Source organism: Bombina bombina, chromosome 2, assembly GCF_027579735.1.
Source record: "Bombina bombina isolate aBomBom1 chromosome 2, aBomBom1.pri, whole genome shotgun sequence".
Lineage (NCBI taxonomy): Eukaryota > Metazoa > Chordata > Amphibia > Anura > Bombinatoridae > Bombina > Bombina bombina.
In genome coordinates, this window is record NC_069500.1 from 357,995,866 (window position 1) to 358,012,174 (window position 16,309).

At 39.5% G+C, this 16,309-nt stretch overlaps 1 protein-coding gene across 1 annotated transcript in view; it reads left to right on the forward strand.

Moving 5' to 3' along the window:
* Positions 1-16,309, forward strand: part of LRRC43 (leucine rich repeat containing 43) — a 258,073-nt gene that overhangs the window by 180,984 nt on the left and 60,780 nt on the right. The window contains exons 9-10 of the mRNA XM_053699766.1: positions 390-488; positions 996-1,060. Of these exons, the coding sequence (XP_053555741.1) occupies positions 390-488; positions 996-1,060 (164 nt within the window). The remainder of the gene's footprint in view (positions 1-389; positions 489-995; positions 1,061-16,309) is intronic.

A 16,309-nucleotide genomic window follows, 5' to 3' on the forward strand; every position in this document is an offset into this window, starting at 1 on the left:
GTCATCTTGCCAGAGTGGAGAGCTTTAGGTCATCAGTCCCATATTGAGGAGACGCTGAGAAATAAAATAAACATAATCTCACATACAAACAGAATGGCTTTCAATAGGAAACAAATGCTAATTAGCAACCAGGTGTAGCAGAATTCTTTATCCCCTTACAGAAGATTATTTTACATATTTAAAAGCATTTCAGTAAAGCCACACCATATACCTAAATCTTTATTCTTTTTCTTTTACATACATTGCTGGAATAAATCTCTTGAAATCCTTTATCACATTTCCCATATTTGTATAATACCACCTAATTCCCTAATATAAGTTATACTGTACTTCATAATTATTTGTTTGTTAATTCTTTATATGTAACACACCTGTTTTCCCTTCATCAGATTTTGCATTGGGCTCAAGATCCTGCCCAAAATGTTGTTCCAAAGCCTGACAAGAAAGGAGGTGGCAAAGAGAAAGACAAGGGCAGAAGCAGTTCCAAGGTGGGTGTGCAAGGTGACCTTAGATAACATAGTGCTGAAATTAGTTTTTGGCCAGTCTAATAGCAGTTGGATAATTATCTCCCTGCTGGTAAATATTTAAATACAACTCAAAGTTACTCCAAGTAAATGAGTATGCCAAGAACAAATAGAGACATCAAACCTTGTAATTAATACATTAACATACCAGCTGAGTATGAAAACATTAATGTCGTGTTTGCTGCAATTGTTTTTCATTGGCCAATATGCCCCCGTCACATAATTTAGCAAGAGCTATTCTGAACTACTTAACGACCAGAAAGTACCTTATAACCTGGTTCTTAATGGTTTGTCGGCTTATAATAGAGCTGTCAGCAGCAAGACCGTACTATTATGACCTCCCTCCTTCAGGCCTCCAGAAATAGCAGGACCACGCTATCAAAAAATCAAGCCCCATAAAAACCAGCAACATTGTTAAAGGGTTAAGTAGGCACAGCTAACCACTGTCATACTTTTTTCGTTTATTTGCAGTATCCTTTTAAAAAGCCATTATCTGATGAGGTTGAATTAGGGAACGATATAAATGAGCTTCAACAGTGATTAAACAATTCATGGCTCGTAATTCTGTAGTGTGAAAATAAAATGTAAAAAAAAAAAGAAAAACATAATTTATGCTTACCAGATAAATTCCTTTCCTTCCGGATAGGGAGAGTCCACGGCTTCATTCCTTACTGTTGGGAAATACAACACCTGGCTACCAGGAGGAGGCAAAGAAACCCAGCCAAATGCTTAAATATCCCTCCCACTTCCTCATTATCCCAGTCATTCTGCCGAGGGAACAAGGAAAAGTAGGAGAAACATTAGGGTTTAAATGGTGCCGGAAGAATAAAATAAATAATAGGAGACAGCCCATAGACCAGAAAAAACGGGCGGGGGCCGTGGACTCTACCTATCTGGAAGGAAAGGAATTTATCTGGTAAGCATAAATTATGTTTTCCTTCCTAAGATAGGGAGAGTCCACGGCTTAATTCCTTACTGTTGGGAAAACTATACCCAAGCTCCAGAGGACACTGAATGAATAACGAGAGGGAACAAAAAGGAAGAGGCAGACCCTATTCTGAGGGCACCACAGCCTGCAAAACTTTTCTTCCGAAAGCTACTTCAGCCGAAGCAAAAACATCAAACTTGTAAAATTTTGAAAAAGTATGTAAGGAGGACCAGGTAGCCGCCTTACAAATCTGATCCATAGAGGCCTCATTCTTAAATGCCCAAGAGGAAGCCACTGCTCTAGTGGAATGAGCCGTTATCCTCTCAGGAGGTTGATGTCTCGTAAGCTAAGCGATGACACTCAACCAATAAGATAGGGAAGTCGAAATAGCCTTCTGCCCCTTACGCTTCCCCGAATAGACAACAGAAAAAGAGGAAGATTGTCTAAACTCCTTAGTAGCCTGAAGATAGAACTTCAAGGCGCAAACCACATCCAAATTGTGAAGTAAGCGTTCCTTCAATGAAGAAGGATTAGGACACAAGGAAGGAACCACAATCTCCTGATTAATGTTACGATCTCACACAACCTTTGGAAGAAAACCTAATTTAGTACGTAAAACTGCCTTATCTGCATGAAAATTCAGATAAGGGGGCTCACATTGCAAATCAGAGATCTCAGAAACTCTGCGCGCAGAGGTAATAGCCAATAAAAATTGAACCTTACAAGATAATTTAATGTCAACGGAATGCAAAGGCTCAAATGAACCTGTTGCAAAACCCGAAGAACAAGATTTAGGCTCCAAGGAGGAGCCCCAGATCTAAACACAGGTCTGATCCTAATCAGAGCCTTAAAGGACTGCACGTCTGGAAGCTCAGCCAGTCTCGTGTGCAATAAAACCTGCAGGGCCGAAATCTGTCCCCTCAGGGAACACGCAGAAAGGCCCTTCTCCAGCCCATCCTGGAGAAAAGATAAGATCCTGGCAACATTAACTCTGTGCCAGGAAAAACCACGCTTCTCACACCAGAATAAGTAGGTCCTCCACACCTTGTGGTAGATACGCCGAGTAACTGGTTTACGAGCTTGAATAAGAGTATCAATGACACTCTCAGAGAAACCTCTCTTGGCTAAGACTAAGCATTCAATCTCCACGCAGTCAGCCTCAGAGAATCTAGATTTTGATGAACAAATGGACCTTGTATCAGCAGGTCTCTGCAACAAGGTAACTTCCACAGAGAAGATGAGGACATCCCCACTAGATCTGCAAACCATGTCCTTCGCAGCCACTATGAAGCAATCAGGATTACTGATTCCTGCTTGATGCGGGCCACCACTCGAGGAAGAAGTTGTAATGGAGGAAAAAGATATGAGTTGTGGATCCCTCGACCCGTACCTGGGTAGCTTGGTATTGAGACGGGACCCCATGATATCTATCTCCGGCGTCCCCACTTGCTGCATATCTCTGCAAACACCTCAGGATGGAGAGACCATTCCCCTGGATGGAAGGATTGCTTGCTGAGAAAATCCGCCTCCCAGTTGTCCACACCCGGAATGTGGATCGCTGATGGCGAAAAGCTGTAGGCCTCCGTCCACTCCAGAATCTAAGATACTTCCTTCATCACCAAGGAATTTCTCATCCCCCCCGATGGTTGATGTAAGCCACCAAGGTTATATTGTCTGATTGGAATCTGATAAACTGGGACGAACCCAAAAGTGGCTAAGCCTTCAAGGCCTTGAAGATTGCCCGTAGTTCCAAAATATTGTTTGGGAGGGAGGACTCCTCCTGAGTCCACAACCCCTGTGCCTTCCTGGCACCCCAAACAGCTCCCCATCCGGATAGGCTTGCATTCGTAGTCACAATCCCCCAGGATGGTCTTAAGAAGCATGTCCCTCGGGACAGAGCCACCAAGAGAGTGATTTTCTCGATCGTCTGTCTAATACAATCTGTTGAGACAGATCTGAAAGATTGCCTGTCCACTGCCTCAGCATGCACAGTTGTAAAGGTCTGAGACGGAACCTGGCAAAAGGAATGATATCCATGCAGGACACCATGAGACCAATCACCTCCATACACTGAGCCACAGAGGGACTCAAGAAGGTCCAGAAGGCAAGACATGCCGAAGTTAGCTTGCAACGTCTCTGGTCTGTTAGAAATATCCTCATGGATATGGAGTCTATTATAGTACCCTGGAATTCCACCCTGGTGGTCTTTTCCAAGTTTATCTTCCATCCATGTGATTGAAGAAGACTGAGAAGGGCTCTGAGAATTCTTCCGCAAGACGAAAGGATGGTGCTTGCACCAGAATATCGTCCAAGTATGGAGCTACTGCAATACCCTGAGTTCTGGCAACGGCTAGAAGAGCCCCCAGAACCTTTGTAAAGATTCTTGGAGCAGTATCTAGGCCAAACGGAAGGGCAATGAACTGGAAGTGCTGGTCCAGGAATGTAAACCTCAGGAACTGAAAGGGTTATCTGTGGATTGGAACATGAAGGTAAGCGTCCTTGAGATCTATAGTGGTCATAAACTGGCCTTCCTGAATTAAAGGAAGGATGGACCTTATCGTCTCCATCTTGAAGGAAGGGACACTGAGAAATTTGTTTAAGCACTTTAGGTCCAGAATAGGGTGGAAAGTTCCCTCCTACTTTGGGACCACGAAAAGGTTAGGTTTGAATAATGCCCCAAACCTCTTTCTTCAATAGTCACCGGGACAACAACTCCTAAGGAGGATAGATCCTGAACGCACCCTAGAAAGGCATCCCTCTTTTCTGGTCTGGTAGACAGATTCGAAAAAAGGAATCTGCCCCATGGCAGATAAGATTTGAAGCCTATCTTGTATCCCTGAGGTACCACCTCCAGGACTCACGGATCCTGTACATCCTTGAACCAGGCGTCTGTCCCCTACACTATACGATCCCAGATAGGAGGCCGCCCCTTCATGCTGATTTGTTTTCGGCAGGTTCTTATACTGCTTGGACTGATTCCAGGACTTACCCGGCTTCCAAGTACTCTTGGGTTGCTCGGGCTTGGAGGAGGATTGTTGTCGTTGGAATTTGTCAGAACGAAAGAAACGAAAATTAGAAGATTGTCGTCCCTTATACTTGTTCTTCTTATCTTGCGGTAGGAAGGCACCCTTGCCACCGGTAACTATAGAAATAATGGAGTCCAGGCCTGGACCAAATAAAATCTTTCCCTTGAAGGGAAGAGAAAGGAGTCTGATCATATCATATCCGCAGACCAAGACTTTAACCAGAGCGCCCGGCGGGCTAGAACCACAAAGCCAGAGGCTTTTGCATTTAGGCAAATAATTTGCATGTTCGCATCTCAGATAAAAGAATAGCAATTATCAAAGCTTTAATTCTGTCTTGAATATCCTCGAGTGGAGACGCCGCCTCACTGAGTTCTGACAAAGAGTCGCACCAGTAGCTAGCCGCTCCGGCAACCGCAGCAACTGCAGCCGCTGGTTGAAACAAAAATCCCATATATATGTTGTTCCATTTTTTTATCCATCGGCTCTCTGAAAGAAGAACTATCTTTAAGGTATAGTAGTACGTTTAGCAAGTGTAGAGATAGCACCATCCACCTTAGGAATGGAGCCCCACAAATCCAGTTGAGAGTCCGGGACCGGGAACAACTTTTTAACAGTAGACGAGGGGGAAAAGGAAGAACCAATTCTTTCCCATTCATTCTTAATAATGTTCGCCATCTTAACCGGCACAGGAAAAGTCAAAGAAACCTTCCTGTCTTCGTAAACTCTATCTACTTTAGGTATCATAGGTTCTTTAGGCAGCGCGTCCTCTGGAACCTCTAACGTAGACAAAACCTCCTTTAATAAAAAACGCAAGTGCTCAATTTTAAATCTAAAGGATGGTTCCTCTGCAGCTGGAGGCTTAGGGGCCTATTTATGAAAGCGTCAACCGAAAATACGCTGGAATTCCGCATCGCAATTGTTGATGATTTTTTTGTCGCGTTTATCTGTGTTGCATAGATGTTCCAATGTGCTCAGTCCCTGTCTAGTGGAGTGTAAACTATACTTCGCTATAGCTGAAGTTACTTGTAGGTATAGAAACCAGTACAACTTCTCTGGCTCTATCTTGTCTTGTATATGTTGAAAGGTAGCTATTTTCCCTAGGTGTAAAAAATCTGCCACCCTATACAGCCCCTTATTTTCCCATTTTGCAATTTGCGCATGAAAGTCTGGATTCAAAAGAGTCCTAATTGGTCTGACCACTGAATTCATCGGAATCAGGTGCATGGATTTGGACCAAGAAGCCCAATCCTGCATCGACTCTATGGTTATTTTCGAGGAATTAATACCCCTAAGTGAGTGTCCTTGTCTCCCCCACAGTATGTCGTCTGGGCGTTTATAGTCAGCTAGCAATGTCTCAACTTTCAGCCACACTACTTCTTCTGGGTTTTTACTCAAAAGGGTAGTCTGTGCTAACCTCGCTGCTTGATAGTAATGAGTCAGGTTTGGTACTCCTACGCCTCCTAATTGCCTATGTTGCAATAGAGATCGTGACGGAATTCTTGCCTTCTTATTTCCTCTCAAAAACCCCACCAAGTCTGATTGCATCCTAGTTAGATCTATCGTAGGGATCTTAATTGGGAGGGCCCGAAAAAGATATAACAGCCGTGGGAGTATGTTCATTTTAATGGCTGAAAGTCGGCCGTACCAGGAGAAGTTGCCCAGTTTCCATTTTCTAATATCTTTCCTAATTGTTTTAAATAGTGGGAGATAGTTGAGTTTATAGAGGTCTCTAATATCGCTTGGTAATCTAATCCCTAAGTATTTAATCGCTACTGGAGCCCATAGAAACTCAAAGTTAGCCTCAATAACCTTTTTAGTGTGGGGTGGGATAGCTATGGGTAATGCTTTGCATTTATCCAAATTAATTTTATAGCCCGATATGTCGGAAAATTCGCTTAATATATGGTATAGGTTCGGTAGAGATACCAGTGGCTTAGTCAGCGTAAGAAGCACATCATCTGCAAATAGTGATAATTTAAATTCAGTCCCCGCTATTTTCACCCCATGGACCTCCGAAGCTAAGCGAATCGTGGCGGCTATTGGCTCTATACACATCGCAAACAGTAACGGCGACAGGGGGCAGCCCTGCCTAGTGCCATTCAGAATGTTTATGATTTGTGATTGATGACCTGCTGCCCTTATCGTAGCCGTGGGACACGAATAGATACTCTTAATGGCTTTCAAGAATGAACCGTGAAATCCCAATTTGGTTAATACTGCTAACATAAAGTTCCAATCTATTCTATCGAACGCCTTCTCCGCGTCCAGAGAGAGGACCAGAGAAGGCGTTCCAGTACTCCTGAGATAGTCGATCAGGGATATTGCACGTCTCGTATTATCAGGGGCCTCTCTGTTAGAGATGAAACCCACCTGATCCGGGTGGATCAATTGTGGAAGGTGTATTTTAAGTCTATTTGCTAAAATCTTAGTGAGGATCTTTATGTCCTGGTTTATTAAAGAAATAGGCCGGTAACTTTGACATAGTTTTGGGTTGCGGCCTGGTTTAGGTATGACTACTATCTTAGCCTGTAAAATCTCCCTTGGGATCTCACCCTCCTGCAATATTTCGTTACAGAATCTGACTACATGCGGTACTAAAATTGTTCTAAAGAGTTTGTAATACTCTCCTGGGAAGCCGTCGGGTCCAGCAGCCTTCCCTGGTTTTAATTCTTTGATAGCATTAAGGACTTCCCTGGCCGTGACCTCGGCATTAATCTCTTTGCTAATATCCTCAGTTAAGGGGGTGAGTTTGGCCCTCTCTAGAAACCTATCACGCAATCTCTCAGTCTGGGCATTGTGTATAGTTTTATCTCCATCATATAGCTGCGCATAATATTGTGCAAAAGTGTCCGCTATCTCTTGGGGATTGGAAGTATAAGTTCCCTCTGTCTTTTGCAGATATGGTATAGTATAGGATCTGACTTGTTCCCTCAATCTATGTGCCAGGTATTTATCTGGCTTGTTGGAATATAAGTAGTACTGTGCTTTCAGTCTAGTGGCTGCTCTAGCGGATGCCTTATTCATAATTGTGGCTAATTCTAATCTCCTATTTTGAAGAAGTGTAAAAGTATTTGGTGATAAAGTCTCCTGATGCAGTCTAGTCAGGGAGTCTATTTCTTTCTGTAAAGAGTCTACTTGTAATCTTGACGCTTTGGTCAATGCTGCCTTCTCTTTAATTAATAATCCCCTAATGTAAGGTTTGTGAGCCGCCCAAACATTAGCCGGGTTAGAGGTTGTACCTACGTTTATTTCCCAGTACTCATTTAATGCTTTAGAAATATTCTCTTGTGCGCTTGGATTTCGGAGGACTTGTGGGTCAAAGGTCCAAGAGCGCGTGGCACTAGTATGAAAAGACTCTCTAATCTCTATCTGGACAATTGAGTGGTCAGACCAAGCACACGCATGTATTGATGATGAAACTAAGTCTGGAATCAAAATTTGGCTAACATAGATATAATCTAATTTGGAATACGATTTGTGGGCAAAGGAGTAATATGTATAATCTGTAGTTTTCCCGTATAGTGTGTCCCAAGAATCTAATATGTTGTGTGAGAGGAGAACTTCCTTAATCTTCTTTACCATAGAGTTGTGTCTGGTTTGTTTTGACGAGAGCTCCAGTTTCCCCTGTGCTTGGTGCGCGTACATAGACAAATTAAAATCTCCCCCCAGGAGGATCCTAGAATGAGACCACTGGGTTAGTAAATGGGAAATGTTTGTGAAAAAAGAAATCTGTGGCTCATTTGGTGCATAGATGTTGCATAGAACTACTTGTTTATCATGTAGCCTCCCCCTAAGAATCAAATATCTGCCCTCTGAGTCTCTAATTGTCTCCTCTAGCACAAATCCTAGTGATTGGTGTATCAAAATCGACACTCCTCTTTTCTTTTGGTCGGTAGTGGAGTGATAATGTTGGGTGAACTGTCTTGTCCAGTATTTGGGTACTACCTCCTTAGTGAAATGAGTTTCTTGTAAGTAGATAATGTTGGCTTTCAGTCGGGTGTACTGACTTAGTGCAGTTCTACGTTTGTGGTCTGAATTTAGGCCCCTCACATTGTGTGAAATTAACTTGATATTGTTGTCCATTACTTACAGTCTAAGGTATGGGGTCTCCCCTCTCCGGTCACAGCAAACTCAGCTAGGCTAAACAGGCAGGCATAACAATAAACTGGAAAAAAACAAAAACCATCAATATACACAAACATAATCATGAAAATATCACGGTCGCTATGTGTATGAAGAACATTCACAGAAAAAGGGAAAAAAGGGGGGGGGAAGAAGAAGGGGGGAGGAGAAAAATCAGACAAAAAAAACAATATGTATCATTTACAATGCAATACATTAGCTGTTATGGTGATTTACATTATTCTTAGTCCTGGCTAAAAAAAAAAAAAAAAAAAAAGGAAAAAAAAATAAAAAAAAATCTTTCTCTCTTTCTTTTTTAATAGTAATAACACTCTTAACAATACGACCCCTATGTGTAGAAAAGAAGAAGAATATAGGGGGAGAGAAGGGAAAAAGCGGGAATAACTGCATTTTGTGAATAATTACTTGTACCACATATCATGCTAATGGTTTACCATATTACTGTTACCAAATATCTTCCTCTCACTGGTATTATTACTCTCCTACTACTTTAGAGGGAGCAAAAAAAACAAGAAAAAAGAAGGAAAAAAATCCTCTTTTTGAGTACACTTGTCTAGTGCCTATAACTAAAGTAAAGTCACTGGTAAGTCTTAGGGCACAAGAGGTTTCAGGATTTCACTTTCCTTTTCGGTACTCTGTTCCATTTTTGGCGTTGAGGAAGTACTGCAGCCGCCTGTTGTTTTGATGACTCTTCTGAGGCGTGTTCTTGAGGTATCTCTGGCGGTTCCAGTTGCAATCTACCGCATACTGCTGGGATCTCTGATGGTTCCTTCAAGCTAATAGGCCTGCCATTGTGGAGGATATGTAGATTAAATGGAAATCCCCAGCGATAGCTAATTTGATGCTTTCTCAGGAGTAGAGTGAGGGGTTTCAAACAACTTCTCCTTTGGAGCGTTCTCACGCACAAGTCCTGATAAAATTGTATAACTGTTCCCTGGAACTTGAAGGTGGGATGTTTTCTCGCTGCAGATAGAATAGCCTCTTTTTCTGGAAATCTGAAAAGTTTGACTATGACATCTCTAGGGGGTGCATCTTCCTTTGGCTTTGCCCTTAATGCTCTATGTGCTCTCTCCATTAAGTATTTACCATCATCTACCTCTCCTGTAATAGCCTGAAACAGTTGATGCAGATAATTCTGTAGTTCGTCGGACTGAATAGTTTCTGGAACCCCTTTCAATCGCAGGTTACATCTGCGGCTCCTATTTTCAAGGTCCTCCAGCTTTTCTTGTATTTCATCAACTTCTTGTTTTTGTGTAAGCAGCTGTTGGGTTAGCATGACTATCTCCTCTGATGTGGTGCCCTCAGTATCTTCTAAAGCAGCTACTCTGGAGCCCAATTCCGTGATATCCTGCTTTATTTCAGCCAGACTGTTAGTCACCGTATTTTGAAACGAATCAAATTTCTCCCACAGCTTGTCAAAGTTTCTATTAATATCTTGTTTAGATACCAGGGTTTTAAGGTCCGCTCTTGTAACAGGGGTAGAATCTTCTTCAGCTATCTGAGAATCGGATTCTGAATCTATATCTTCTTCATTAATACTCCCCGCCATTTCAGTCACTTTCTCCCCTCTGGCAGGTTTAAAAAATAAGCTGGCTGCAGGAGTTTTAGTCCCTTGTGAAGACTTGTTATGTTTTCTGGCAGACATGTTTGTTCCAACTAGCCAGTGACTACCCCCGGATAGATAACAGAATTTATATAGGTCACTCTGCAGTATGTTATGTTGTGGATATTTGCCTTGCTGTGAAGCTTATGGTACCTCCTTGCTTTATGTACTGTCTGCTGATCGATTTTGTAGGGAGGCCTGTATAATATTGCACATCTATTTTCTTTACATCGATTTCAGTAGCTAGTGCAAGCAGCATGAGTGGCTAGTACCGTGTATAAGATCATTTTTGCTGTGGTCACAACATTGTAGTGCAAACTACTTCCAATAATATCTCACTTAAGCTTGTTTCCCTGCTTTATAGTAAGCTTTCTCTCTCCTTGCAGACATCGCACTTTAATTTACTTTGCACGTGCGTCTCATAAATGTCCCAGTCATACATAAGGTCGCAAATAGAGCCAAGTGTAATAGGGCTAAGATGCCTTAATTTTATTCTCACATGTCCTTTAACTGCCTCATTCACTTCTGCTACAGCCTCTTACTGTGTTAGGCTTCAGTCCTGGCGGTCCGCTTCTATGCAGCTCTATGATAGCCTTATCTCGGCTCCTTATTAGCTGAGTTTGCTTGCTTTACCTCCGGTCAGAGAGGATCATGTCTCCGGAGCTTTTTATCCGCTTGCTGTGGAGTTCTGCAGCCTCAGTTTAGTGTGTACCGCGTGGCCAAGATGGCGGTCGGCTCCGTGCGTTATCAAATGCAGCCGAAGCTGCCTGTGCTTTACATCTCTCACCACCAAGCCAGTCTCTTCACGGTGGTTAGTTGCTGTCTTAACTCGCCCTTCTTATATAAATTTGGGGGTCAGAATGATCTGTTAGCCAGGTTAATCAGCCATGTATCACAGAGCCCTTGCTTTACACCTCCATACTTCAGCGGCTCCAAGCCCCGCCTCTCTACTAAAATTATTTAAATATACAATTAAACATTATTACAAAGTCCTAAATTACCAAAAACAAAAAATAACAAACACTAAATTACGAAAATAACAAATGAAATTATCCAAAATAAAAGAAATTACACCTAATCTAATAGCACTATCAAAATAAAAAAGCCCCCCAAATAAAAAAAAACCTAGCCTACAATAAACTACCAATGGCCCTTAAAAGGGCCTTTTGTGGGGCATTGCCCCAAAGATATCAGCTCTTTTACCTGCTCTTTTTATCAGCTCTTTTACCTGTAAAAAAAAAAATACAAACACCCCCAACAGTAAAACCCACCACCCAACCAACCTCCCAAAATAAAAACCCTAACTCTAAAAAAACCAAAAAAAAACCTAAGCTACCCATTGCCCTGAAAAGGGCATTTGGATGGGCATTTAGCTCTTTTACAAGCCCAAACCCTAATCTAAAAAAAAAAAAACACCCAAAAAATGGAAATGAACATAAACCACACCCGGTCTCGCAGAAAACAAGAAAGGACAAGGAGAACCAAGACCGCCTGTGACACCATACGTGTTTCATGCCGCTAGGGCACTTGTTATATACAATATTTTATTTAGATTGGCAATACCACTTATTCTTGCCTGTCAGGGTTTTTTCCCTGTTGTGTTTGCCATGTGCTGCTGGCAGCCATTTTACTCACCTCTCTTCCTGACTATGGTGCATTGTGGGGGATGCTGCTCAATTCCTGCACTTCCTTTTATGGCCAGACTGGTGTGTATCATCCATGTGAGACAGGATGCAGTCTCAGAATTGTGATGTCATCACTTATTATTTAAAGGGCCTCTGTTCAGTATGCTTTGCCTTTGCGTTGTCTCAGACCTGTTTGTGAGAGTTCCTGTGTATTACCTGGCTGCCTGACGTCCTTCCTGGTTCCTGATCCCTGGCTTGTTCCTGACTCTGCTGTTTTCCTTGTTCCTGATTCCGGCTCGTCTGACTATTCGCTTTGGCTCCTGACTCGGCTCGTCCGACTACCAGCTCTGGTTTTGATTCCTGGCTTGTTATTTGACTTGTGGACTTTTTATTATTTTTTGCTATTAATAAAGGTGTGATTATTTTTGCACTTCTCGTCTCAGTCTGATTCCTGGCACCCTGACATTGCCACCCTTTCAGATATTGTGATGTGCCAATAAGAACCCCAATATGCACAACATATTCACGATCACTTATCTCAGATTACTCCCCGAACACCAATAGAATCACTTATACACATACTAATAAAGGGAAAAATAAAAAAGCCTCTCTATATTTCTTTTAATTTTTTTTTATTCTTATTCCTGATAATTGTCACTTTATACATGTTGTGAATAAATATCCTTTCACCTGACATAAACGGAGAAACATGGGATTATTTTAACAACAAAAAACAAGAAGAAAAGTTGTTTTTTAAGTTTTCTAAGTCACTGTCACATTATTATAAACACAGCACTTAATATTGTCACCAATAAGTCTGTTGAGAATACCCACCTATGGGGATAACCTCTACCTATGATATTAATATGCATCTAATCATCTCCATATAAATAATACACTCATGCAAAGTTAACTTTCCAAGTTAATTTAAGGTTACACAAAAAAGTATTGTATAAATAGATTACAAAATGCTAATATTAAAAACGCTTGTGAAAAGTATTAAGGGTTACATGGTAATCAATCGACCCAATGAGATCAGGATGTTAATTGAGCAAGAGTAACATTTCTTAATACCACCCCCTCTTCTCTTTTTTTCATACAATGAGCCAAAGTTTAAGACAATACATGTGTAATTCTCAATAAATATTAAACTTACATAGAGACAATCTATTTCCATATGTCTATATATTAGTATAGGAAGCATTTAGATCTGCATGACAAAAAACGTTAAAATGTAAATACAGAGATGTACATAGACATGCGTAGTATTGTTCTAAACTTAGCATATGTTAAACTCAATAAAACTATGCGAATCTCATTACGAGAAAGCCAATTAACCCCCTTAATATAATATATAGTAATACAAAACTACTATAACTCAATTGGTGTGGACATATAACTATTTCTGACAGGTCTCCAATTTATTTCTGAAGTCCAAGTCGCATCCAAATTTCAATCAAATCAAGGACGGTTCGGATTGGTCCTGGATTGAATTATGGGTGGAGTTTAGGTGATATACACCCGTAGACGCCGGCGCGCATCACCTTTTGAAAAAGCAGAGATCCAAAACGGCTGAAACATGTTAAGGGAGGGTTGTTGATCTTTTTTAACTCCTTACTTTTTTTAAAACATTAGCAAATAGATGTGACCCAAAAATAAGTTACTCTCACTATATTATATAGTGCACATTTGGTTGGGATGTTGCAAAAATGTTATAAACACTACTCACGAGTTTAGAGCAATATATGCTAGAGACAGCTAAAGCATAGAGGTTACAAGGCGGCAATATTTAAACCTCAAACGCCGCCGACAACCAGTGAAGTAATAACCAATTCAGTAATTAGTTGCAATGGACTCAAAGGTTTGAAATAACAAACCCCCTGATTAGATATCAGAAGATCCTTTAGTATCTTCAAATAAGAACAACTTAATGGTGATCACAAATAGATAAAGAAACACACAAACTTTAGATCATTTACGTGGATCGCATTTAAATCAATCGTGATTTGTTGTTCACTCATAAATATATTTCACTAACAAATCTTTCTCAATTTCTGGATATTATAGATATTAAGTTTTGCTTTACAAATTGTTACTAAGTGTTGCTAAATCTGTTACAAAAACTCTTTATAAAGTAATCTCAAATAAATTTTACTTTATACGCTAACTTTGAAGAAACTATTATTACTCACAACCCCCAAACATTCCGACAATCTGTATGGGGTATATATGATAATTGTACATTTTAAAGTTAAGTAAAAAGTATAAACAAGTATAAGTACTGCTAAATTACGATCTCTTTAAATATCAGTAAATATGTATAAAGTGTCTTATAGTGTTGCGAGATTACTGACACTTAAACCACACGATTGTAAGCATTAACACTTAAAGTAACATACCGACTCCAACACCGATACAAAGTATTAAGTCCGGGGATCTTAAAGAAATAAGGAAGCATGTTATACTCAAATTGAGAACAATATCTACAATTCACAGTGCCGCCTTTTAAATCGGATAACCTCCTAAAAATCTCCTTCTGAATTTCTGAATTATTAATTACATAGTTTCAACACCAAGAAACTAATACATTTATGCGATAATACCATTCTTGCAATACACATATTTATAATATTTGCAATCTCGCTAATCCCATTCAAGTATAAAGATAGTAGGATCTGTGAAAAACTTGGACTCTTCAAGCGTGTATTATTATATTATCTCACAATCAGTAATATTTACCCAATTAATGGGATAACACGTCCTGCAATACATTGGTAATTCTAACAGGGCATATCATCCTATTACAAAATCCATTGCGAATTCTGAAGTTGTAATAATTCACTGCTTGTGTATAAAACACTGGCTTAAGATCTTATTGTATGGCAGTGTATTAAAATTTATCATAAGTTAAAAACTTTCATATATTAAATGATTAATTCACTAATGCAAACTGCTTCAAGCAGACAATCAGTTTATTTTCATAAAAAGTTAAAATATAGGTAAAAAATATATATGCTTAATTATACTTATGTAAACTTCTAAATATATTGGTACCAATATTTACAGTATTTTATATTAAAAAGTAGCTAACAAATTAATCTAAACTTGCTAGTCCTAAATCCATATGAAATTTCTAAAAGAAGTTTTAAAATTTCAATGTAAATAATATAATTAAAAAAAATGGAAATTCTACAACACAGAGCAACAAATGCAGAGCAACAAATGTTAATATAACAGATATGTATCGTTATATATAAAACGTCGTTAAAACACAATGTTGCTAAACAGTCTTTTGATTCAGTAAGTTTATAATGTAATCATATCCACTTATGTTCCGTAAGAGATATAATAAGGATATAAGCAATCAAACCTTTTTCAAAGTTCCTACTAATGTCTTTACGGATATTCAAGATTGTTGTTGTAAACAGAGTCACTCTTTAGTTTACCATCATGTTTACAGATGTGTATTTAAATCATCAAAATTCATCTGTGTTTTAGACTGATGTTTAAAAGTTTCCGTTGAGGTACCTTAGTTTTTATCCAACGCTGTATAATCCCGATACTGTGTAGCTATCTTTGATGCTTTTTTAGAAGGTTTTCCTTTTTGCAGCGTTCCTGTATGCTGCCTCTGGCGCCAAACACAATCTGCGCTTGTTTCTAAGCGCGTCCACAGATGCGGAGGTGGCGTCCAAACTTCCGGTAGTTCCTGTATGATTCGTCACAGTGATTCCTGTGTGAGTAGTCCATAGGCGGCAACCCGTTTCAGCTCAGAAGAGCATTTGTCAAGCCATAGCTGAACTACTTCTTGGTCATCCTTAAATACCATCCTCTTGTTGTATAGTTGTGATGCAATGTATTTCACAAATAGCATTCATTTTCAGCAATTTACTTACACATGCTTCTAATTCCGTCAAAGAGAGCTATATTTTATATACTTATAGCAATTGGATTTCTACAATATCTTTGCTTAACTTGGTTGTCATTTTGATGAGATATAATAAAAAAATTATTGAATATCAAACAAGCAAGGACATATATTATGTTATAACTATATAACCAATTAATCAAATTGTATCAGAAGCATCAACAATAGTGAATTGTTCAAAAAGAAAAAATATATATAAAAAACTAATTTTCTGTATAAAAAAGACCATAAGAAAAGACCATAATAAAAATATACATATATATGTATGAAAACTTAAAATTTGCATTTCTGTACTAAAAATTTATTTTTAATATTATGAATTAATTTTAAGTAAGATTAATTTATTTAAAAAAAACTCCCTAATTCTATTTCCAAATTGAGACCTTGTGGATGCAAGGTATCCAAATTATAAATCCACTTTCTCTCTAACTGTAATAATTTTTTATGTATATCCCCCCCTCTTATCTGTTTTGACAATTTTGCAATATCCATATAGTTAAAATATTTAAGGTTGCCTTTATTACATTCTTTAAAA